Here is a 26,242-nt window from a genome sequence, read left to right as displayed (position 1 = left end):
CCAGACAGAAGGTACAGCCTGACAAAGACTTGAGGGAGGAAAGCCTGGCCTGTTTGAGGAACCACAAACTTCTGTTTTGTTGGTGCCTGAAGCCCGAGGCAAGAGAAGGCAGACCATGAGGCTGGAGATGACAGCAGCAGCAGCGGATAAGGAGCTGGGGCTTTCTCATGAGGGTGACCAGGGAGACTGGGCTATGCGTGTCTTGGAAGCTTACCTACCCCGGGTACCATCCTAGAGGCAGCCGACCTCTTGCTCAGGGGTGTGGCAGGGCTGAACCGGGATGGGGATGGTGGGGGGTGTCAATGAAGTTGTTTTTCTGCCCCCAGCTGCGTGGCCACCTCCAGCTGATGGGTCCCCCTGGGGCGGGGGGGTACGGGACTGTTCGGTTTCACAACCCCCCTCCCTTCCCCCAGTGTCTCCGGAGGCCAAGAAAAGAGGAAGCGCTACGTGGACTTCCTCCTGGGTCCCGGTGCTTTTGAGCCCCGGCGGGTCTTTCGGAAGGGCGGGGGGAGGGGCGGGGCACAGAAGGACCTCTCCGCCCACATGCTTTCAGCAGAATAAAAAGGCCTGGCCTAGTCCCGCCCCCTTTCCTCGGTGGCCGAGGTCTTGCAGGGTGGGCCCAGGCCTGGAGCTGGGAGAGCGAGTTCGCATCCCAGCAGTCCTAACACACTGTCTCTTTCTGTACAGGACCTCCTCTCTGAGACTCACATCTTGAATGAGAGGGCATGTCCTATCCAGCAATTTAAAACTGAGGCGATGTGTATGAATGAATATGGAGAGAGTCCCAAGATAGCTTTCAGAATAGTATAGAGTACATTCATTAAAAAACAAACAAAAACCCCAACAAACCAACCATGGTTTTGTATTTACCTATATACGTATGTAGATGTGTAGAGAAAGGTCTGGAAACTACACAGCCGACAAGAACAGAGATTGTCATTGAAAGAAGAAAGGAACATTGGGATCAGGAAGAAAGAGGTGAACTTTCTTCTATTTTTTTTAAACTAGAGTGTATTTGTTTTTATCTGTGTAATTAAAATGATAATAATAAATGAGAAGATTGGAATATAGGGTTATGGAGGGTCTTTTTCCCCAAACGTTTTATTATGAAACTTCCCAAACATACAGCAAAATTGAAAGACTTTTACAACAAAACCCCTATACTCACCACCTTCATTCTACCATTAACATTCTATTGCTTCATCACGTCTGTCCATCTAGCTGTACATCAATTCATCTTTGAAATGTATTTCAAAGTAAATTACTTCGGCATACATATTAGTTCAATGTTTGCTTACAAAATTTAATGTAAAATTTACATACAACAAAGTGAATAAGGTTAAGTGTTCATTTGCTGAATTTTTGCAAATGGATATACATCCATGTAACTTCAACCCTGTTAAAATAGATTGCCATCAATCCTGAAAGTTTCCCTTTGTCCTACAGTATATTTTAATTGCCAACATTCTATGAGTCAGCATTCCACACAGGGCCAGGTATATAGTAAGTGCTCAATAAATGTTTGTTGAAGGATGAATGTGTACATGGCCTGCTCCCCTGAGGGCAGGATGATGTCTTTTTCTCTTGCATTTCCCACAGAATTGATACACAGTAAATGCTTAATAAAGACTTATTGATTGTATTAGTTATTCATTGCTGTGTAACAAATTATCTCTAAATTTAGCAGTTTAAAGCATTATAAGCAGTTATTATCTCACCCAGTTTCTGTGGGTCAGGAATCTGGGAGCAGCTTAGCTTAGTGGCTCCGGCTTGGGGTCTCTCATGAAGCGGGCCTGGTCAGCCTGATCTGCAGTCCTCTGAAGGATAGACTGGAGCTGAGGATCCATTTCCAGGATGACTCACTCATATGACAGTTGGCAGGAGGCCCAGGTCCTCATTACACGAACCTCTCCATAAGCCTGCCTGAGTGTGCTTATGTGGCTGGCTTCCCCCAGAGCGAGCGATCTGGGAGAGCAAGGTGACACATCACACTGGGTACACAGGTCATCTCTAGTCAGTGTGGGAGTGGTCCACACAAGAGCAAGAATGCCAGGAGGTGAGACTGCTTGAGGACTTCTTGGGGAAGAAAGCCATTATGAATATGGATTCAGATTTTCTGAGCACTTGCTTTGTGCTGGATACTGTGTTGGGCTCCTGGAGGGAATGTAAGGATGAGTCACAACCAGTTCTCCCCCTTCCAATCACAAGATCAAGATCTCTTTGTGTGTGTGTGTGCTGGGGGTGGAGATGGGGAGGTCAGACAGACATGGAAACAGATGACAGTGTTGTAGAGTATGATAAATCTCACAATAGTGGTTTTTAAAATTGCTTTTCTGTAATTCATGTTCATGACACAACATTTGAGATAACATCATGAAAAGAGAGTTTCCTTTCCTCCATATTTTACATCTGTACATTCCTCTAGCTCAGAGGCAACAACTATAACCTGTTTTGTATATGCTTCCAGAACTATGTGTTCCATGCATAGACACAAAGACATTTCCTGCCCTCTTTAAACAAAAAGACAGCACCATCCATAGTTCATTATTCTGCACCTCGTTTTTCTTTTTTCCACTTACTCTATCTTGGAAACAATTCCATATCAGTACACAGAGAGCTACTGCATTCTTACTTACGGCTGCATGGTATTCTATTGTCTGCCTGAGTCCCGGTTTATTTAACCAGTCCTCTTTATCACCGAATGTCTGGTTTCTCCCTTTCTTTCCTTCTTTCTTTCTGGCCGTGACACACAGCATGCAGGATGCAGGGATCTCAGTTCCCCGACCAGGGATGGAAACTGTGTCCCCTGCATTGGGAGCGCAGAGTCTTAACCATTGAACCACTGGGGAAGTCCCAACATTTGGTTTATTTCTAACCTCTTGTTCTTAGAAGCAAAGCTGCAACGATTTTCCTTGCATGGCCATCGTTTCCATTTTGCGCCTATGAATGCAGGAGAAATTCCTGGCAGTGAAATTGTTGCATCAAAGGGTGTGTGCATTTAAAATATGGTAGATATTGCTAAATAGGTTTTTTAAAAAAAATTTGGTTGCCCCAGGTCTTAGTTGCGGCTCGCCAGCTCCTTAGTTGCAACATGTGAACTCTTAGTTGCAGCATGCATGTAGGATCTAGTTCCCTGACCAGGGGTCGAAGCTGGGCCTCCTGCATTGGGAGCGTGGAGTCTTAACCACTGCACCACCAGGGAAGTCCCCCGCTAAGTAGGCTTTATGCCAACTTGCCCTCCCACTTAAAACATGTGAGGGCTGGGCTTCCCTGGTGGCGCGGTAGTTGAGAGTCCGCCTGCCGATGCGGAGGACACGGGTTCGTGCCCCGGTCCGGGAGGATCCCACATGCCGTGGAGCGGCTGGGCCCGTGAGCCATGGCCGCTGAGCCTGCGAGTCCGGAGCCTGTGCTCCGCAATGGGAGAGGCCACAGCGGTGAGAGGCCCGCGTACCGCAAAACAAACAAAAAAAACATGTGAGTGCCTGTTTCTTCACCTTACACACACAGTAAGTAATCAAACTTTCCAAACTTTGCCAATCTAGTAACTGAAAAATGGTTTCTCAATGTAGTTTTAATTTCTCTTATTAGAGTGAGGTTGAACATCTTGTCACATGTTTCAGAACCAATTGTATTTTCTTTTCTGTGAACTGAATAAATAATTTGCCTATTTTTCTATTGGGCTGTGGGTCCTTATTATTTATTTGAATGTTCTCTTTACACATCAAGGCACTGTCTGCATGATAAGCTTCAAAAATAATTTTTTGAAAAAAGTTGCTTTTAGACAGAGATGAGAAGTTTCTACAGGTCACATCATTTTCTGTGCATCACTGCAGGGCTACCTAAGGGCTAAGGGGGCAGCCGTGCCATGTAGAATTCTAAAAGGTGATGCTAGGATCTGGTGCTGGGGTTGGGGGAGGAGGGGTGGGCAAGGAGGCAGTTGTTAGCTCTCACACTAGATGGAAAGGGCTGCCTCAGAAGACAGCAAGCTCCCCAGTGCAGGAGGTAGGCAAGACAGGCTGGCCTGGCTCTAAGACCTTTTGCCCTTTATCTGGAATGTCTGTGGATAGACAAGTCAGAAAGGGGAAGACACACAAGTAGGGCTGTCAGTTTCTCATCATTTGGGCCTTGAGTGGGTGGTTACTGCATCTGGAACATTATTTGTTTATTTATTTATTTATTTAATTAAAAAGATTTTTTTGGCCTCACGGCTTGTGGGATCTCACTCAGTTCCCCGATCAGGGATTGAACCCAGGCTCTTGGCAGTGAAAGTGCAGAGTCCTAACCAATGGACCACCAGGGAATTCCCATGTAACATTATTTAATAGTAATATAAACTCCTTAGAATGTAAGCTCCATGAGGCCATTTCAAGTGCTAAATAAATAGTTGTGAGATGAAGAATGAATGAATGAATCTAATCAAAGGATGTGAGAGGTTGCTGTTTCTGAGCGCGGAGGGAGCCCTCTTCCCCTCCCTCCCTCTTTGAAACTGCCCTGTCCTCTTCCTTCCTCTGAGTCAGGTCTTAGCATCTCTCCTCTGGTCCTTGTCTCCACACCCCCCCAAGTCCCCCAGTGCCCAGGCTTCTCTTGACTCCCCTCCAAGCAGCTAGATTCACTTCAAGAAAATGTAAGCCCATTAGCTCGCTCCCCACTGCCTATACTTCCCAGCCTGCCCCTTCAGGGCCTTCTCAGTCTGCCCACTTCTCTGGTTTCCTCTCCTACGAGTCCTGCCCCTCACCTCACACACCCCATGCTCCTCCAGAAAAAATAATGGTCACGTTGACTGAGCACTTCCTAGATGTACTTTTACACGGATTATCTTGTTTAAGCCTCACAACTATCTACGAGACCTATGAGGGCAATGCTCTTATTACCTCATGTGATAGATGAGGAAACGAAGACCCAGAGAGACATTTACCCCTTGGGTGACCCCAAGGTCACCCAACTAGCAGATGACAGAGTTGGGACTGAAAACCACTCAGTCTGACCCTGGAGCCAGAGCGCTTAAGTGTCTCGGACTGTGCCACGCTCCTTCCGGCTCCCCTGCCTGTGCTCATGCTGGGCCCCCCAAAGGGCTCTCCCTGCTATTGTCAACCTGCCAAAAATCTTGCTCGTCCTTCAAGGTCTCACTCATACATCACCTCCTCCGAGAAGCTTTTCCCAGCTTCCCCAGAAAGAGCCGGTTTCACACTCTTTGATTTTACAGTTGAGAATTTTGTGCTGTGATAATTTGGGGACCATCAGGCTAGGAACCCCCCCAGTGGGCAGGGATTATTCTGTATCTCCTTCTACTGTCTAGCACAACCCCTGGCACACAGTGGGTGATCTCTAAATGACAGTGACTGAATGGCAGTGGCCCCAGGACTCCTCCCCAACACGCGGTTGTGAAGGATTGCTAGGAGTCTCCAGGGCCCCCAAGTGGGAGGGGCTTCAGTGTAAGGGGCAGCTGGAGGCATTTTCACTACCCACCACTTGTCAATGGGTCGAGACTGTCACCATGTGATCCTGCTGGTGGGGGAGTTCCATCATTATGCCACCCCTACAGGTCTTTGGGAATCAACTATCCACCCCCAGGGGCATTTCCCGTCTTGCAGTGCCAGGAACTGAACCACGATGGGAAGTGATCCTGGCAGGGTTTCTGAGTGCTATAGGAGGAAGTGTGGCCAGAGTCCGCATGCTCAGAGCCCGGGTCACCCCAGTCAGGGCCCTTTGGACCTCAGAAACCAAGGGGTTGCATGGCTTTGGTAAGAAGGTAGTTCCGGGGTGTGTGTGGACTTCCTCGGGGTGTGCGGGAAATTGCTCCATCCCTGGAGCTGTGGGGTAAGAGCTTTCCCAGTGCCTCTCAGCAGCCCTGTCACAGTGTCCAGGCTAGGACTGTGGGCAATTTCCAAGCTTGATCCTCTTGCAAAGCCCTCAGCCCTTTGAGAGGGACCCCATCTCTTTGGCCTCTGCCCCTTATCAACAGACTTCTCCCTCACGGCTGCCTCACTCAGGAACTTACTAGGGCACCCCACAGCCTTGGGTTCAAATGCCTCAGCCTGCAGTCATTATATCCCAAAGACTGGTAGAGAGGATAGCAGAGCAGGTAGGAGCCTGGGTTCTGGGGTTAGCCAGATATGGGTCCAATTCCCAGTTCACTGGGTGACCTTGGGTCATTCACTTCACCTCCTTGAGGTCCAGTTCCTTCATCCACAAAATGAGAATAAATAAATTTGAAAACATCATAATTAAGGATTTGTCCAGTGGAAAATTTGTTCAAAGGAAGGCACCACAGACCAATGGTTCTCAACGTGTGGTCCCTGAACCATCAGCATCACCAGAGTACTTGTTAAAAACACAAGTGCTGGGACTTCCCTGGTGGCGCAGTGGTTAAGAATCCACCTGCCAATGCAGGGGACACGGGTTCGAGCCCTGGTCCGAGAAGATCCCACATGCCATGGAGCAACTAAGCCTGTGTGCCACAACTACTGAGCCTGCGATCTAGAGCCCATGAGCCACAATTACTGAAGCCAGCGCGCCTAGAGGCCGTGCTCTGCAACAAAGACAAGCCAGCCCAATGAGAAGCCCGCGCACCACAATGAAGAGTAGCCCCTCCTCGACCCAACTAGAGAAAGTCTGTGTTCAGCAACGAGGACCCAATGCAGCCAAAAATAAATAAATACACAAATTTATTTTTTAAAAAAACACAAGTGCTAAAAACAAACAAAACCAAAAACGCAAGCTCTTAGGTCCCACCTCTGTTCTGTTGAGTCAGAAGCTCTGGAGTGGGGATCAGGAGATTCTGATAAATGCTGAAGTTGGAGAACCACTGCCATAAATAACAGATGGGCAATGCACTAGGAGAAGATCCTTGTAACAACAATATCCAAAAAGAGATTGACATCTAAAATTTATAAGCTACTCCTACAAATCAACAAGAAAAAACAGGAAATCCAGGAGATAATGGAGAAAAGATATGGACAGACAATTCACTGAAGGGGAAGCCTAAATCCCTGACAAGTATAGGAGGTTCTGAATCTCAGGATTGACAGAGAAACGCAAGTTAAAACAACGAGATGTCATCTTACACCCAAAGTAGGCAAAAGTTACAAAGTCAGATAATGTAAAAGTTGCTGAAAATGTGGGGAGAAAACATCCCTCACACGCTACTAGTGGAGCCATCCTAGCAGATTTTAGTGAAAATTAAAACAGAGATGCTCTATGATCTAGTAATTCTACTCTTGGGTATACAGCTCAAAGAAATTTTCACACAGCCCCATAAGGGGCATGCACAAAGATGTTCATCACGGTGTGGTTTATGGTAAGAGGGAACTGGAAGCAACCTGACTGTCCATCACTGGGGGAATGGATAGATAAAACAGTGGATGCTCAGCTTGGAATATTTTGCAGTGGTTAGATGTAATAATTTAGGTTTTTACACAGCAACATGAGTAGATCTTTTTTTAAAAAAATAAATTTATTTATTTTTGGCTGCGTTGGGTCTTTGTTGCTGCACGAGGGCTTTCTCTAGTTGCGGCGAGTGGGGGCTACTCTTCGTCGTGGTGCTCGGGCCTCTCATTGCGGTGGCTTCTCTTGTTGCGGAGCACAGGCTTTAGGCACGCGGGCTTCAGTAGTTGTGGCTCGCGGGCTCTAGAGTGCAGGCTCAGTAGTTGTGGCGCCCAGGCTTAGTTGCTCCATGGCTTGTGGGATCTTCCTGGACCAAGGCTCAAACCCGTGTCCCCTGCATTGGCAGGCAGATTCTTAACTGCTGCACCACCAGGGAAGTCCCCACATAAGTAGATCTTAAAAACACATTAGGGAGTGAAAAAGGAAACAACAGAATGAGAACCTTATACAATACCATTTACGTAATATAAACACACACACAGAAGACATTGTACATTTTATGTCCCGGGATATATATCAACACATAGGGGTGGGTGCCTATTGTAGGGAGGGGAAGGATTGTGGGGATGTATGGATGGAGTTCGGGGAATATAAAACAAAGTAAGACATCAGAAGGGCCTTTCATGGATCAGTTATGATGGGATGGTCATTTGCCACGAACTGAGTATAACTCATGAAACTCTCTGGATCTGAAGCCCTAATAATAATAACGATATAATTTTAACAATGGTGATAATAGTACCTACCTCACGGTAAGTGCCCTGTGTCTGGCCATGGAAGGCCATGTAAAGTTCTACAAATAAATTTTAGCTCTTCTATGCAATTCTTGCCTCTTCTCAGGGCTTCTTTCTTTCAGCCTCTGAGCCTTTACTGAGGCTGTGCTGAGTCCTGTCCTTATGCTGACTTCTCCTCCCCTCCAACCCTGTCTTCAGACTTCTTTGACTACCCCAGATGCGACGGCTTGTCTGCGGAATCTTGGGTACTTTTCATTTGGGCCTCGAGCACAGAGCCAGGCTGTAATAGAGCTGTGAGGGGCAATTCCTATTTCCTCCTCCCAAACTGTGAGCTCCCTGAGGGTCTTCTCACCTCCACCTCAGTTCCTGTCCCGTTGCACACAGGTAAAGACAGGTAAACTGAGTCAGAAAGTGTTCGATGTGGAAGGGAACAGCATTTATTGAGCGCTTAGCATGTGCTAGACCCAGCACTGAGGTCTTGACCTTCAGTCATCCCTATGACGCCCCTGTGAGGTGGGTGGGGCCGCCTTCATGGTCAGAAGAGGAAATGGAGATGCAGAGAAGCTAGAACTGCTACCAGACAGGAGGCCTAGCCTGTCTGGCTCCAAATGCAAGATCTGAACAAGCAACCTGTTCAGAGCCTTAGGGCCAGGACTGGGACCCAAATCGTCCACCTCTGGGTTGACTCTCAGTAGAAAGAAACCTCTATTCCACACTAACGATCTAATTCCACCTGCGAAGGGGAGACCCTGCCTCTTAGAGCTTTAAAAATACCCTCTACACCACTTAGTATGGTCAGTTTGAGGTAATATCTGAGGGGAATCAGGAGACTCCCTCAAGTCCCTTCTCTCGAACATGTTTCTCAAACTGTAAAATAAGAGGAACAGAGGTCTTTGGGCTCTGAGAATTATTTTCTCAACCGGCCAGCAGGTGGAGCCTACTCTTCATCCCTCCCTTGGTCTCCAGAAAGCTGCGGAGTCTCGAGGAGGAGGGAGAGTCCAGAAGCCGAACCCGCGGGGCTAGTGGGACAAAGAAGTTCGCAGTCCACCCCAGCCGGCCTAGGGGCTGCCAAGTCCCAGTTAGGATTCCGCCCCCTGCAGGACATTCTCGGTACTGCAGGGACCGGAGCCCCGGGAGTAGGGACAGAGACCCCAGGAGGGTGCAGCCCCGGTTGGGGGTTTGAGGAGGAGGTCTGGGGATGGGGTCCCACAGGCAACGGTGAGTGAGGCTCAGGAGCGGGGTCTTGGGGCCACCCCCTTCCCCGCCCTCCGCATGGGCGGCGGCACAGGCTACAGGTAGTTGTCCTCGGCCGCGTCGACCCCGCTCGGGGAGCCCTGGGCCTCCTCGTCAGTGCTTTCGTCGTCGTCGTCTGGGGCCAGCGCCTCGATGTCGTGCGTGATGTCGGCCAGCAGCCGGTGGAAGGCCTGCGCCTCGGGCCGCTGGGCCGCGCCGTCGTAGCTGCGCACGGCTGACGCCGACGTGGAGCTCATGCTGCGTTTGATGCGGCCGAAGCTGTCGGTGAGGATGCCGCCCTCGCGGATGCCCACGCCCTCCAGGAAGCCCTCGAAGTAGCCGATGTCCTGGTCCGGAATGAAGGGCCGCATCCCTGCAGGCCGAGGGGCAGGGTGATTCCTGGGGGTCAAGCCTTCCCCTCCCACGGAGGAATCACCTTCTCTGGGGAGCGGAGTGCAAATCCCCACCCTGCCGCTCGCCGGCTGTGTGACCTTGCACAATTCCGGACTCTCTGAGCCAGAGCGTAACGGCATAATGCTCCGCACGCAATAAATGCTCACTACATGTTAGCTTATTATTGTTATCATTATTATTATTACATTCCCATTTATGAGTTGTGTAACACTCCTCCAATAATTACTCTGAGCCTTACTTTCCTCCCCTGTAAAAGGGAGATAATTACACCTGTTCTCTCGGTAGGGCTGTGAGGATTAAATAAGGTACTTAACACACACTGAGTGCCCCATTTGGCTTCCGTTTTACTTCTGTCACTTATTAGCTTTGTGACTTATTTATGTACTTTGCTTCTCTAAGCCTCAGTTTTCTTATCTGCAAAATGAGGGCAAATCATAGTTTCAACTTCCCGGAACTGAGGGCGTTCAATGAGATGATCCTTGCCACTACACACGGTAACTGCCCAATACATGTTAGCTTATTAAGATTATCGTTCCTGTTGCTGTTATCACTAGCCCTCCTTACTAGCTCTGTGACCTTGGAAGAGTTCCTTAGCCTCTCTGAGCCTCAGATTCCTCATGGAGTAAAATGGGAAGAATCATATCCTCTCCCAGCTTTGCTGTGAAGGTGAAATGGTTACACCTGTGCTCTCTCTCCCGGCTCTGACTGCAGACAAGTCTCTTCCCCTCTCTGCACTTCGGTTTCCCTGTTTGCCTCATGGATCTCATGATGTCAGCTTTATGGGAGGCCAAGGGATAAAGAGTAAACACTCCCAGCCTGGGCAGGGGGCTCACCAAGCAGGAGGAACTTGCGCCGGTCTCCGTAGAGCTTCAGCAGGCCTGCGCAATAGTCCTGGATGGGCAGCCCCAGACGGTAGTCCCGCAGCAGCAGGGCAAACTGCTGGATCTCAGGGGGCCCCAGCTTACTCCGCAACTGTCAGGGACACCATTCGAGATTAATCCCAAGAGCAACCCCCACCCAACCCCTGCCTAAAAGACCCAGAGCCCTCACTAAGGGTGTATCCAGCCCAGCCCTCCTGTGAAAACCTGGCCTTGGGCTGCATCTAAGAATGGGATGTGGACTCAAGCTGCCCGATTTCAAATCCTGGCCCCTTCACTGACCAGCTCTGTGATCGTGGGTAGGTGACAACCTCCTTAACCCTCGCTTTCTTCATCTGCAATGTGAGGATAATGAAGGCATTTCCTTCTTGGGTTGTTGAAAGGATGGAAAGAAATGATGCATTAAAGGCGCTCAGAACAGTGCCTGGTATAAAGTCAACACTCAGTGCTAGTTGACATTACTTGAAGCCTTTCACAGCTGACTCCGTTTGCTCTCCTAACCTCATGCCCTGCCCTGACCGCTGAGGTCTTATGCTTCAGTTATGTCCAGGATTATTCATGATGCCTGAAATACCCCATGTGTTCTCCAGGCCCTTGCTTATGCTGTTCGCACTGCCTGCCCCAGCTCACCGTGACCATGTAATCCTGCAACTGCTCGAGGCCCAGGCTGCTGTGGTCGCTGCCGCTGCAGTGGGAGCCATGGAAAGAGGGTGTGGACGTGCCGCTGTAACAGGCTTCAAATGTGTCCTGGGAGCCATTGCTGCAGAGACAGGGGGGGAAGGGGCCCTCACTCGCCTCCCTCCAGCTCCTCGCCATGTGGTAGGCTGAAGGTGGGAGGGCACAGCCACCAGTGCTCTGGGCCTGGGGCCTCATCCTATACCCCATTTTGGCCTTCGAGGCCCCATATGATCTGGCCACGCACCACCTCTCAAGCCTCGTCTCCCCCTTGCTGTTTGTGCTCAGGTCACCCTGCCTTCTGTCTTTTCTTCTAATACTCCAAGTACCTCCTCACCTCTGGGCCTTTGCACATGCTGTTCCCTCTGCCTGGAATGCCTCCCTTTCCCTGTCTTTTGCTCAGCTAACTCTTCCTCACCATTGGATCTTAAATGTCACCTCCTCAGGAAAGTTTTCCCTGATCCCTCTAGAATGGATTAGACCCTCTGTCAAATGTGGTCACATAGTCTGTAAGCCTACCCATGACATGAAGGCCTTTCCGATGCCTCCACCAGATCTCCTCTCTATCCACTCTGTCCTTCACACCCTCTGCTGCAGCCATAGTGGCCTCCTGGCTGCTCCTCAAACATGCCAAGTGGATCCCGCTTCAGCATCCTTGCACTTGCTGTTCCCTGTACCTGGAGCGCTCTTCCCCCTTTTATTTGTCATGTCTCAGTTCAAGTGTCATCACCTCGGAGAGGTCCTCCTGACTCCCCGGATGAGGTAGGGTTTCCACAGCCTCTCTCTCAGCACTCTGAGCTTCTCTTGAGTGTTTATTACTGTTGATGCTTATTATTACTAAATAATGATTTCATTGTCTCCTGTGCTACCTTGTAAACCATGCAAGAGCAGGGACCTGGTTTTCTCTGTTTGCTGAGTACCTACTATGTGCCAAGCACAGGCCTCGTCCTTGTCTGGCTCCCCACTGTATCCCTAGCACAGAGCACAGTGCCTGGCACATGGTAGGTACTCAATAAATATCGCTTAAATAAAAGTCAACATTGGGCTCCTGCCTCCTGGTCTCTACATTGTTCCAGAACCATCTTCAATGATTACCTCCAGAGAAGCAGTGTAAGCTTAGTGTGGACTCTGGAGCCAGCCTGTCTGGGTTCAAATCGCAGGCCTACAACTTACTAGCTGCTTGACCTTGGGTCAAGTTACTTAACTTCTCTATTCTTCAGTTTCTCTATCTGTAAAATGGTATGATAAAAATTGGTGTCATTGTAAGAAACAGAGGAGTTAATGTTTGTACAGTACTTAGAGTCATGGACTAGGCAGTAAATAAACAGTAGCTACTGTAATGTTGCTATGTTGATTTTAAAAACGAAGTGCATTATAGAATAGCACTTGGCAGACAGCAAGTTCTAAAGTTAGTCATTGTCATGACTGTCATCTCTCTAGCAGATAGCAGGTTGTTTAAGGACTGGCCTAAGAGTGCACAGTCTTAAGAAAGTATATTGCCGCTGAAAAGGGGGGCGGGGGGAAGTAAGGCCTGTATCACTGGCAGAGGCTGTCCCCTGTCAGCCTTAATAACAGAAAGCCAAAGGCCTTAGTAACAGAACTAAGGTGACCAACTTGTCCCAGTTTTCCTGGGACTTTCCTGGTTACAGTACTGAAACTTCCATGTTTTGGGGAACCCCTAAATCCTGGGCAAACTGGGGTGGTCAGTCACCCTAAATAGAACCCTGGACAACATTCCCAAATGAGATTTTTTTTAAAAAAAAACCCTACATTTTCCAGACTTGCTTATAGCTAGTTCTGGCCATGAGACCAAGTTCTGGCCAATGAGATGTAAGCAGAAGTCAGGTAGGAATTCTAGCACAGCTCTTTCTTTAAAGAGATTCCTCATATGCTGCTGTGATGGCTGGAACTATAGCCACTATCTGGGCCCATGAGGTGACCTTGAGGATGGAAGCAAGTGTTAGAGAGGGAGGAAAAGATAAGCCCGAGCCCTTAATGACCATAAGGCCATAGACTCCTTGTCTATCTTATATAAGAGACGGGCGGGTGGGGAAGCTTTATCCTTTTTAAAGCTACTCTTTTTTAGGATTCTCTATTCCATAGAGCCAAAATGACTTTTTGGCATTAGCTGTGATTTTGGCCTCTGCAGGCCACTGTGTCTGGATGACTGGGAAAGAGCTGCAGGCCCATGTGGACCTATTTCTGAGTTCTGGCTGCCCTGTCTGTCTCTCAGGGGTTCAGATCCTATAAGCTCACCAGAGCCTGGGAAGTTCAGGTTACCTGCACCCTCGGGGCCTAGCATCTCAGCACAAATCAAGATGGAGTGACTTTCTCCCACCCTCTCTTGCCCATAGGGGCTCAAGAATGCCTAGATGAGCAACCCTGTTTGTGCAGGGACAGAGGGGACCAGAGTGGGGTCCCTGAGAAGGACGGTACCCACAAGGAGCTGCAGCAGCTGAAGTCGGCGTCATAGGCGTAAGTCCCATCCGTGCGGCAGCTGTCACCTGGGGGCAGCAGACAGAGGGCGGTCAGAGGCGGCCTGGAGTAAGGATGGCGGCTGGAGCACGAATGGCCTTTTTAGTAACTGTACAGGTGTTAACTTTCACTCTGAGTGAAATGGGCAGCCACTGGAAGTTTCTGACCATGATTCCTGCCCCCACCGGCAACACACAGCCAAACTTGGGCAACGCACTTCTCTCCCAGGCACTCAACTTCCCCAAGGTTGGGACAATACCACCTTCCTGCCTACCTCAGGGGGGCCTTGGGGAGAGCAAGCCAGGGAACAGGCGAGGTAGCGCTTTGTAAACTGTATATGTTTGACAGAGAGAAAAAAGAACTTTGAGGGCAAGGAGCTCAAAATCATGAGGAGAAAGGAGCACCAGGTACAGAGAACTTGCTCTGTACCTGCCCCTGTCATCTCAGTGAATCCAGCTACTGGCCTCCCCCTGTCCATCGTGGCTCACTTAGTGTCACTTCCTCAGGACACTCCCCTGACTTTCCAGGCCCCGCTGGTTCCTCATTATACATTCTTATAACACAGTGTGTGGTTACATTTTATCTGTGCAACTATTTAATTACTGTCGGCCTACTTCAGCACTGCACGCCTCAGAGGGAGGGCCACATCTGGCTTTACTCGCCAGTACATCCTGGTGATTAGCAGGATCCCACAGACAGGTGTTCAAGAAATACTTGTTGAATGAATGAATTTGTTGAAATATCTGTTGAGTTATCTCATTTATTTGTCCATCATCCCTGGGAGAGTCAATGAACTTTCCCAAATTCTCAATAACCACAGTTCCCACAGATGTGAGTGCCTCCAGAAGGAAAGAGCTGGCTCCCCATTGCCTGAGCTACGCAAACAGGGACCACGCTCAGGGGGCTGTGGCTGAGGAAGTTCCCTTAATGGCCCTGAAGGCAGCACGGGGAGTGAGGCTGTTGCAGGAAGCTTTAGAATCAGACGCACCTGGGTTTGAATCCTGACTCTGCCATTTACCAGCTGTGTGACCCTGAGATATTTATTGACTACTCTGAGCCTTAATGTCCTCATCTGTAAAAATTGTATTCATAAGGCCTCAGAGTGTTCTTTCATCCATTCAGAAAATACGCCTTGAGCATCCGTCCCTGGTCCTGTGTTAGGCACAGGGGATACAGTGGTAAACAGGACAGACAAGGTTGTTACGAGGATTAAATAAGATTCGGTACATCGGCCCTGTGCTTGGCACGTAGTTGGTGATCAACGAATACCGCTATTGGTCTCATTCTCATTCCAGCCCTTGATGGCATTCAAGGACCAGTCTGGAAATCTTGGTTTTGACCTAGAGTCCTAGTGGGACTAGATGGCTCAGTAAACTGACAATGCATGTACTTAGGTTTTGGCAAAGTGGGGACACCAAAAAACAAAAGGGAGAGAGAGTTCAGCTCTGAGGGTCTCGTTCTGAAACTACGTTTGAGGTCGTTATGAAATTTGACATTTTATTTTAGCGACATATCGGGGGTATGCTGTAATTGCTGTAGAGGTCAGGACCCCTAAGGGCTTTCATTGGCCCCAGTCCTGGGACATCCCCCCTCCTCTGGCCTTTCAGGACGTTTCACAGGAGGGGCCACCAGGAGTTGGAGTACTCACTGCGGCTGCACAGCCACGGCCGTTCGGGCGTGGACGTGTAGTGGTAGCCGGCCCGGTCCACACACTCGATGCTTTGGTCCCCGTAGATGATCTGGAAGACCTGACAGATGAGGGCGCAGGACTCCTCTGCAGCATCCTGGCCCAGAGAGGAGGACAGAGCTCAGGCCTTCTCCAGGGACCAGGATGCCCCTGCTTCCTAAAAACGCAGTGTGAGGAGGCGCACAAGGGCACACACACAACTATGGGAGCCTTTAAATTGATTTTGCGGACATTTTTCATCAAAATTATATGGCCACGCTCTGGGTGGCCTTTCTAGAAATAGCCACTCACTGGCCTTTACAGAATCCAGTGACAAATGTAACTCTTCTGCCCTGAAAAATGCACACATGCACCCCAAATTTCTGGGAGAATTATGGGGCCTCCTGAAGCTTATCTAAAATAAGCCCTAATTTAGTTTAATTTACACGTAGGAAGCTGAAGCCCAGAGACATAAAGTGATTAGCCAGGACTAGAGCCCAGGTCTCCTAATGCCTAGTAAGAGGAAAGGAAGAATTAACTGTATGAAAATGTTAGGCTCAGCAGAGTTACTACTGCTCAACATAGTTACTATGCCATATTTAGATATGAGCTTCCTGGCACCCAAGGCAAAAATGGAAGCAGGATGAACACATAAACTTCAGTCCCTGATAGAAGGAAGGCATTTAAGTTCTTGGGTGCAACTTTTTTGAGATCGCAAATATGAAGAGGAATTTGCCTCTTTGATTTTCCTCTTTAAGTCTTTAAGCAAGAGACACGGAAAGACAACAACTAATGAAGAGACCAACTTCATGAAGCCACTTCTTATATTGTGCTTCTAAAAAAGCCAGTCCAGGGAGTAAATTAAAATGTAACCCAGGACAGGCATTTTGGGATGAGGGAGTGAAATTATCATTAAACCAGGATTGACCCTTATAATAGCTCTACCAAATGGACAGGGAAGAGGGCATCCTTATTTTATAATGAAAGACATGGAGGCTTAGAGTGGTTAAGTGACTTGCCCAGGCTCACACAGCAGGCTCATGGCTTTGGTTAATATTGGCACCCAGGTTTTTTGACTCTAATTCCTGTACCCTCCTTGGGACCATGATGCCTCAGATTGGAGGCCAGAGGCTCAGTTACTCCTAGAAAACAACCATTATTTATTTACTCATTCCACAAATTATTATTTAGTCCCACTGTGTGGCAAGCACTGGGCCAGGCTGTGGAGTCTCAGAGGTGAATTCGATGAGGCCTAAAGCCCTCACAGCCCAGTGGGATAAACAGGGTACACTGTTCCCTCTGCCTGGAATTTGCTTTCTTTTCTTTCTTTTTTTTTTTTTTTGCTGTACGCGGGCCCCTCACTACTGTGGCCTCTCCCGTTGCGGAGCACAGGCTCCGGACGCGCAGGCCCAGCGGCCATGGCTCACAGGACCAGCCGCTCTGCGGCATGTGGTATCTTCCCAGACCGGGGCACGAACCCGTGCCCCCTGCATCGGCAGGTGGACTCTCAACCTCTGCGCCACCAGGGAAGCCCCCTGGAATTTGCTTTCTTGACTCTTTGCCCTGCTGCTTCCTTCTCTCTTACACATTTCAGTTTAAAAGGCACAAACTCACTTTCCCTCTGGAAAATGGATCTCGTCCCTCATTATCATTGCAACCTGCTTTTCTACTTGGTCCCCATCACAAGGTATAGTAACATAGTACCCACTAATCCATCTATTCAGTATATTTATTGAGCACCTATCATGTGCCAGGCACTGCCCTGGGGGCCAGGGATACCAGAGTGAACCATCCGGAATGCACAGATGTCTTTAGATGAGGCTAGAGAGGAAATGAGGATGGTGGCTAGGCTACCATTGTAAGGTAGATGGCCTTATAAACAGTTGTAAGGACATTAGATTTTACTCTGAGTGAACTGGGGAGCCACTGAAAGGTTTTGAGCAGTGACACAATGTGACTTCTGTGTTAACAGGACTGCTCTGACCGTGTGGGGGAACAGATTCTGAGCAATGGCCAAACCAGTGAGGGGTGAGTGAATGACCCAGATGGGGGAAGATGGAGCATGGACCTGGGAAGTGGGGGACAATGGAGCTTGGGGAGAAGTAGATGCACTTTGGTGATATTTTAGAAATAGGGCCAACAGGATTTGTTGACAGAGTGGATATGGGTTGTGTGAGAGACAGGAGCCAAGGAGTGCTGCAGGGTTTTGGTCTGAGCAATGGAAGGACAGAGCTGCCATTCATCAAGACAGGGAGAGCAAGGGAGGAGCAGGTCTGGGGAGAAGACTGGGCGCTCAGCTCTGGTCGTTAGACCTTTGAACGGAGAGGCTGAGTGGAGACACAGCCGTGGAGATTTGGTGGGAGGTAACATTTGGGGGAGTTCTCACTAGAGAAGGCCACGTAGAAATGAGTGTAGATAAAGGAGAAAGAGAATCAAGGACTAAGCCTGGGACAGTCCAACCTCAAGAGACTGGTGAGAAGAGGAGGCGCCAGCTCTTGAGAAGGAGCAGCCAGGGACGTAGGAAAACCAGGAGCATGTGCAGAGCTGCACACCAAGTGAGAAAATGTTTCAAGTCAGCACCAGAGCCTGAGTTTACTGGTTACTATCCACCTCTCTTAGAGAGGCACTGTGTCTGTTTTGTTCACCATGTGGGGTTTATATAGAGAGGGAGTTCAGGGCCCTGGGCCAGAGAAACAGCTTACAAGGCTCAGGGTTTGGAGGTGTCTGCTAGATGGTGAGCTCCCTAAGGGAGGGCACTAAATATGTCTTTGTTCATCTCTGTATCCATGGCACCTAGCCCAATGCCTAGCACAAGCTGGCGCTCAATGAACATGGTCAAATGAATAAAAGCAAGGGTGAATGTGGAGGATGGGGGGGACAAGAATGGCCAGAAGTCTTCTGCCTTGGGTGATGGCCACTGTTACCAAGAGTACAGGCTCTGAACTTCTGGGTCCCAATGCTGAAATCACCACCTGCTTCCTGTGTGACCTTGCACAAGTTGCTTAGCCTCTGGATCTGTTTCCTTCTCTATAGAATGGGGATGGTGGTAATATTTGCCTCCAGGGGTTACTGTGAGAATGAAATGACTTAATGCTGGTTTCCTGTCTGGCACAGGTCGGCCCTGAATTCGTGCTGGTGATTACTGTCCTCATTATTGTTACTGTGGTAGTGTGGACACTGACGACTTTGGAGAAGGAGCAGGGCTGGATGAGGGGTTAGATCAAGTGTGGGTCATTTTGAGCTTTCATCCCATTGGGACAGCAAGGGGGAGGTGTCCTGGGGCTGGAGTAAAAGCCTTTTGGCGTCAATGGGCACACAGTTCCGAAGTTCTGGGCAGTAGGGCCGAAGGAGGTAAAAGAAAAGGGGCTGGGGTAGACTCCAGGAACTTGGTATGTGTGTGGGGAGTGTGAAAACGCGCCGGGGAGGCAGGGCGCAGGGGCGCGGGATGCCCTGGGGCTCACCCTGTTGGCCACAGCCAGGATGACCAGGTTGCAGTAGGCGTCGGGGCTGGGGTCCTGCGGGTCGAGCGGGTTGGGGCCCGGGTGGCGCCGCTCCCAGCTGCCGCCGCCTCCCGCCTGCCTCCGCTCCCAGCTGCCGCCTGGCTTGCCCGCGGCGCCGCCGCCGCCGCCGCCGCCGTGTCGCCGCTCCCAGCTGCCGCTGAACGTCTGCCGCCGCTCCCAGCTGCCCGACGCCCGCGCCCCGGCGCGCTGGCGCTCCAGGCTGCCGCCGCCGCCGCCCCCGGCCCGGGCCTCGGCGCCCGCGCTCCCGCCCCACGCCATCCGCCAGTCAAGGCTGCAGATGGTGTGGCGCCGCTCCGTGGCGCCCACCCGCCGCTTCTCGGGCGCCGCCCCGGGCGGGCCCGGGTCGCGCCCCGCGCCGCCGGGGCTGGCGTCTACTCCGGCTGGCACCGGGTCCACGCCCAGACCTAGGAAAGGCCGGGTGGCCGTCAGAAGCAGGAGATCCGGGCTGAGAGCCCTCTCCCGAGGCCAGCTGGGTGTCCTGACCCCCGCCGCTGCGGTGGTGGTTGGGGGGAGAAGGGGTCCAGCCGTGTCTGGCCCCGCCCCCACCCTCAGGCTCCACCCCTGGCTTCAAAGTCGGAAGGCCGGACCCCGCCCCACTACGGGTCCTCACTTTTGGGTCCCGCCCCCACCCTCAGGCTCCACCCCTGGGTTTGGCAGTTCCCACACGCCCTACCCCATTCCGACGCCCCTTGCCTCCCAGACGCTGCCGTCTGGTCTGAGAGTAGTGGTCAGGCTGTCCCCTCCTTCTTTACCCTTAACTCGGACCCTGTCCCGGGTTTCAGGAACACCTCCTTGGCTTCCGGCTTCCCTTCAACCCCTCCCCTGGCCTCAGGCCCCGCCCCTAGTATGGCAGGGTCTGACATCTCCCACCAAGATACCCCAGCCGCAAGCTCCGCCTCCCCAGTGTATGGCCCCTCCACTAGATGAGACTCCGCCTCTGCCGCAGGTTCCCTCCTAGCCTCAGAGCCTTGCTACCCTTCATCACGCCCTTTAACTTCAGGCCTCAGGATTCTGGCTTCTCCACCGTTTCGAAGATGGTGGGTCAGGCCGCCCCTCCTTCAAGCTTCAACCTTGGGCTTCCTCTTCTCGCAAACAGCCATGTCCTGTCCCTAGTCTCAGGGTAGTTTGGTCAGGTCTTTCCATCACCCACTTATCCAGCCTCAGGCCCCGCCCCTGCCCCAGGTCACGCCCATGCCCAAGACTAGGTGTTGGGCCCTTTCTCCACTCCTTCACCTCCCCCGCCCCGGCCCTGCCAGGCCCCGCCTGCCGTACCGGTCTTAAGCACCAGCAGGTGCAGCGCGTCGTCCTGCAGGTAGGAGGCAGCGGCGATCTCGTGCGTGGGGATACGCAAGATGAGCTCCTCGTTGTCGCGCCAGGTGAGCAGCAGGCAGCGGGCCGACAGGCTCAGGATGCTGTCCTGCTCCGCCGTGGTCTTCAGCGGCAGCTCCTTCAGCTGCTGCGGGGTGGGTCGGATCTCCTGAGTCCCGGGGGCCTCGGGTGGGAGAGGTAGGGGACCAGACCCTGCCCTCCCCTCTCCCGGAGCCTCACCCTGGCCGTGTCCAGCAGCTGCAGGAGCTCGTCGCGGCTGGAGGGGTTCAGTGAGGAGGTGACCCAGGTGAGGTGGCCCAGGAACTGGATGGAAATGGGGCGGGGGCGGGGGTGGTGGGAAAAGGGCAGAGAGAGGTCTCCCTGAAGCCTTGGAGGACCCTGACCTCCTCACTGACACAGTGCGGGTAGACTGAGATAAAAATATCTGAATTAATAATAATAGCCTGATAATAACTGTTATTAAAGCCATTGTAGGAGCCAGGCATAGTCCTGAGAGTTTTCTGCACTCATTCATCATCGCTTTAAGGATGAGAAAACTAAGGCACAGCAAAGCCAAATAACCTGCCCAATATTATAGAGCTAAAAAGGACAGAACTGGACTCCACACACCAGAGTCCATACTCTCACTGCTAGCTTATTTTTGCTAAAATAAGCTTATTTTATGAGCACATAGTTATTTAGCTATGGCAGAAACAAAAGTCATTAGAATAGCTTGAATTTCCTGCTTGGCCTGAGTGGCTCTGTGCACCCCAAGCACCAGTGTCAACTGACTGTGCAGGTCACTGGCCCTCTTCATGATCTTGTCGCAGAAGTCAAATGGAAAGGGAAGAATGTTGTATCCAATTAGTATATAATTTTGTCAGAAAAATGATGCCCTAAATTAAATTAATAGTAAATTAATTCTTCATTCATTCTTAGTTATAGCTTAATGTTATCACACTTAAATGTTATTTAATATAAGAATTAACTTTTTAAAATATTTTTAGTTTTATTCTTCTAGGTGATTCTACCAATCATACCTTTCTTTTCTTTTTATTCTCTATGAAATTTCAGTTCCCAATTTTTTAAGTGGATTTGTTTGCTAGCTTTTCTCTTCATATAGGGCTGCCAGGTAAAATACAAGATGCCAGTTAAACTTGGTTTTCACATAAACAACTAATATCAAAATTAAAAAAGTACTCATCGCCTATCTGAAATTCAAATTAAAAAAATTTTTTTTGTTGAAATATAATTGATTTACAGTGTTAGTTTCAGGTATATAGCAAAGTGATTCAAATACATATTCTTTTTCAGATTCTTTTCCATTATAGGTTATTATAAGCTATTGAATATAGTTCCCTGTGTTATACAATAGGTCCTTTTGGTTATCTATTTTATATATAGTAGTGTGTATCTGTTAATCCCAAACTCTAATTTATCCCTCCCCCCACCAAAATTCAAACTTAACTGGGTGCCTGTTTTTACTAAATCTGACACTCCTACCCCCATATCAGTCTTTATTGGGTAGCGAGGATTCTCCACTGCTCCTTCATGGTGTTCATAAAATAGAAGTAAAGCCCCTGAGTTGGCCTAAGTCCATGTGGCCTGCAGAACTGGCTTCCTTTAAGCTGGACACTGTCCAAGTAGCAGCAACGTCACTGCAGTAAAATCTCACAGGACGGTCCGGCTTTTTGGTGCACAGAGCACCCTCCCATCTGCTCTCCCCTTGGGGTAGGCTTTGAGCCCCATGTTGAGATGGCAACACTGAGGCTGAACAGGTGGAGGTCACTTGTTGAGGGTCCCCAGCATAATTCAGGGGCAAGGCTGCCTTGAACCCAGGCCTCTTTCCCCTGAGCCTCCCCTGTGTGGTCAGGGGTTGGTGTGGGGGAGAGGTAAGGTCTTTCCTGATGGGATCCAGAACATGCTTCCCTAAAATATGGCATCTTGGCACATTGAATATCTTAAGCTGAAGGAGTATGAGAAAACGGCAGAAGCAGGAAGGTCACTCTAACTTCCCCCACCTCACCCATCTTCCCTGAAAGCAGGCGATAAATCTCCCTGGTGAAGGGTACCCTCCTTTCAGGGTACCAGTAGGAAGGGAGACATCCTTATCACCAGGGACAGGGAATTGAGGGCCGAGAAGTCTGTATAAACAAACCTTGTTCCTCTTTCACCATTTACCAACCCCCTCCAAACCCCTCTGGCCTTGTCCATTCTTCACAGATTTATTGTTTCTTTGTCAAAAAGTATAAAAACTTCCTGCTCTGGTCACTTCTCAGGGTCTTCCATTCTCTTCTGAAGGCTCTCATGTCCATGTGAAAATTTAATAAAATGTGTGTGCTTTTCTCCTGTTAATCTTTGTTCAGTTTAATTTTCAGATCCAGCCAGGTAACCTAAGAGGGCTGAGGAAAACTTTCCCCCCAGCCCCTTATCTCAAGCTTCTTCCCACCCCTCCTGCTCATCCCGAAAGTACCTTGACCTCTTTCTCCAGATAGTCACACAGCAGAATCTGGGGGTCGATGAGGTAGTCGGGGGGATAAAGGGGCATCGAATGCAGGGGCCGGCGGCTCACACTGCTTCGAAAGGCTGCCCGGCGCCCAGCCTTCGGGAACACCAGCCTCCGGATGGGGGACACGAAGCCCTGGGAGAGGCGGGGGCGTGGGGGTAAGAACAGTAATAACAGCAACTGACTTGATCATATTCAGCACTTACATGTGCAGCCTTTTACTTACATTACCTAATTTAATTCTTACAAAAACTCTGCAGAGGGGGTAGCTCTATGATTCCCATTTAGTAGGTGGAGAAACAGCCTCAGAGAGGCAGCTAGCTAATAAGGTCACCAGCTAGTAGCGGTAGAACCAATAGTTCACCTTGGGCAGTCTGGCTCCAAACCTTCCATTCTAAACATGCAGGTGAGGGTAGAAGCCCTGTGCAGGCCCAGGCTGAGGCTTAAGGAACCCCCACCCAGGCTGGGGCAAGTACAGAAAAATATTAACATTCAGTGTGGCTGAGTGGTGGGTGCATAGGTATTTAAGCTATTTTCTGTGCTTTCCTAAATATTAGAAATGGTTAACAGGTACCTTGAAGTTTAATCCAGTGGGCACCTGCATAAAAATGGCCTGGATCAAGGTTAAAGGAGCAAATTTCAGGACCCCAGCCCATCCCAACAGAATTTAAACTCCCAGGAAAGTGTGAGCACTGCTCTAGAGCAGTGGTTCTCAGTGTGTGGTTCCTGGGTCTCCACCAGCAGTAGCAGCAGCATCGCCTGTGAACTGAAGAGAAATCTACATTCTTGCGCTCCATCTCAAACCTATTGGATCAGAACCTGGGATGAGACCCAATGATCTGTGTATTAACAAGCGCTCCAGGTGATTCTGCTGCAGGCCCAGCTCAAGTTTTAAAATCAGTATCACGGAGCCTGGATGAAGTACGTGGAAGCTCTGAGAAATGAGAACAAGCGATGTGGGAACGAGCACCCCAAGCAGAGGGCACAGCATGTGCAAAACACTGGGGGCTGCAAGGGCGGGCGCGAGCCTGGAGAAGGTGTGTTGTAGCTGTGGCTGAATGACGAGATGAACAAGTCATAGAGGGCTCGAATGCCGGCTGTGGAGCCAGGACTTTATCCTGTATATGGGAGCATGTGTGTATATGTGAGTGGAGTGGGGAGGTGAATGCTTTGTCTGTGGCCCTCAGTGGTCCACCCCTGCCCACTTCTCCAGCCTCATCTCACCCCGCGCTGCCCCTAACTCCTGCCCTCCAGCTATAGGGCCATCTTTCAGTTCTTCCTATTTGCTACATTCCTTCCTACCATGGAGCTTTGCACATGCTGTTCCTCTGCCAGAAACACTCTTCCCTGTCCTCTTTCCTTCCACCCAACAGATCTCAGCTCAAACTGACCAGTCTAGGGCTGGGTCCCTTAATATTCTGTCACCCAGCACTGTGTATGGAGACTTTTGTACAATTTTACATTAATTGTTTTTTTAAAAAAATTAATAGTTGTCTCCCTCACTAGAATGTGAGCTTCAGGGAGGGAGCAGGGACCTTGTCTGACTTTGCTCACCAAGTGCATCATCACCAGCGCCAGGCACAGTGCCTGGCACATAATAGGTGCTGAATAAATATCTATAGAAGGAATGAACCAAGAGAGAACAAGCACCTATGTCTTGTCTCCCTTCGGAGCCCTCACAGTTCATGTGGGAGTCTTTTCAAACAGCTGGATCTAGGTTTCCTGGGGGAAGAGGGCTCAGTGGGGGTGGGGGTGGGAGTTGGAATCCCAGAGGCTCCCTGGACCACAAAGAGAAACAGGTGTGATGCCCAGAGAACCAGACTAGAAAATATCTGAGAGTCAGGAAGGGGTAAAGGTCTAGGGGTGGGGGGAATGACCCCCAGGCTGAGGCCTTTGGAGCAGAACTGGGCCCTGTATAAAGACAGGGAGGGGGCAGGCTCAGTTGGAACCCAGCGGGGGGGGAGCAAGCAGGTGTCTCGAGCCTGGATAGGCAGCCTCATAGCACAGAATTGCCCTGGCTGAGGTCCTTCTGTCTGGGGAGGCAGGGAGCAGGGGAATGGGTTTGTTGGGTGGCTCTCTATCTGTCCCTTGGTCTGAGAAGCTGCAGGAGGGAACCCCCAGGAACACCAGGGAAGCAGGTTGAGAATATCTCCCAAACTAATCTGACTGGCTGGATTTTCCTGGAAGGTGCCCGTCCGTCTGTCCATTCCTGGGATGGCACAGGCCACTGAGAGCAGGGAGACGGGTTAGGGAATTTTGAGTCCAAATGTCTGGCTGCCCAAGGGTGGGGAGGAAGGTCTTTCCCAATAAGAAGAAAGGCTCTCCTGACGCCACTCACTGCCCATCACCCCCCTCCTACCCCCAGGCTTCCCACTTCTCCGACTCCGGGGACATCTCTCTACCGCGCACCCCTTCCAACCTCCCACCTACCTTTTTCCCTTTCTTGACTTCATATTCCATGGTGAAGTGTCCCCTCCACTCCTGCCACCCTCCTGGCCACCCCCCTCCACCTTCTCCCCCCATGCAGTTCCTTTGTTCTTTTTCCTGCCTGGTCGGAAACTCCACCAGTCCCAGAGTTCCTGCCCCTCCCATCTGATAGTGAGCGGTGGGGTGTGGGGTCGGTGGAGGACGCAGCCTTGGGACCTTCCAGCTGAACAGTGGAAGCCCAGCCAGAGCAACTGGCCTGGGGAGAAAGCCCCCAAGGCCTCCAGCAGCCTTGCTATTTAGGGGGCTTGGGAGTTGAGTAAGGCTGGGAATGGTCCCCTGAATTTGGAGTCGGAAAGTCCCAGATACCACCCCCTCTTCTGCCACCGACCTTGCTGTGTGACCTTGGCAAGACAGGATAGTTCCCCCTTTCACAGCCTCAGTTTCCCCCTCCCCTTTATAAATTAGGGGTAAACATTGCCTTCCTCTCTGGGCTGGTGTGGTGAGAAATAAATGGAAGTGGGTGGGAAAATGCTTCATAAACTATGGAATATTGTGTCTGAGCAAGTAATGATTTTAAAATTTAATCTTACTATTAAGGGAGGTGGTATGCATGGGCTTTAGAGACAGGCTGTTTGAGTTTGAATCCTGGCTTTGTCACTTACTAGGGTTATGACCTTGGGTCTGTAACCTCTTGTGCCTCCATTTCCCCATCTGTACAATGGGCATAATACCAGCCTTGTGACCTTGTAAGAATTAAATGCACTTAGAAAGGCTCTTGGCACATGTGAGGTACTCAGTAAATATTAACTATTTACCTGTGTGTCTGTGTGTCCTGGGCTGTTTTACTGTCTCTTGAGAGAATAATATTAGAGAGGCAAGGTTCCCTTTGTGGTTCTGGACTGAGCACTTTACTTATTTCATCTCACTTATTCTTCACAATATTGGGGTACCATTGTTATACAGATTTTTTTCTTTCTTTCTTTTTTTTTTTTTTTTTGTGGTACGCGGGCCTCTCACTGCTG

The 26,242-nt window shown here is 50.1% G+C and overlaps 1 protein-coding gene across 1 annotated transcript; it reads right to left on the bottom strand.

The window, feature by feature from the left end:
- Positions 1-7,473: 7,473 nt before the first annotated feature.
- CCM2L (CCM2 like scaffold protein) lies at positions 7,474-25,283 on the bottom strand. Its single transcript, XM_082671645.1, has 10 exons — positions 25,224-25,283; positions 22,761-22,928; positions 20,528-20,611; positions 20,252-20,435; positions 18,920-19,383; positions 15,441-15,576; positions 13,758-13,821; positions 11,273-11,402; positions 10,598-10,736; positions 7,474-9,723 (listed from the first exon to the last, which is right to left on the bottom strand). Exons 1-10 carry the CDS (start codon positions 25,251-25,253, stop codon positions 9,407-9,409), a joined length of 1,716 nt encoding a protein of 571 aa, XP_082527771.1. The 5' UTR covers positions 25,254-25,283; the 3' UTR covers positions 7,474-9,406.
- Between the last annotated feature and the right edge of the window lie 959 nt (positions 25,284-26,242).

The sequence above is a fragment of the Grampus griseus genome, assembly GCF_964374135.1.
Source record: "Grampus griseus genome assembly, chromosome: 14".
NCBI classification, from domain to species: Eukaryota; Metazoa; Chordata; class Mammalia; order Artiodactyla; family Delphinidae; genus Grampus; species Grampus griseus.
This window is presented reverse-complemented; position numbering and strand designations above follow the sequence as displayed.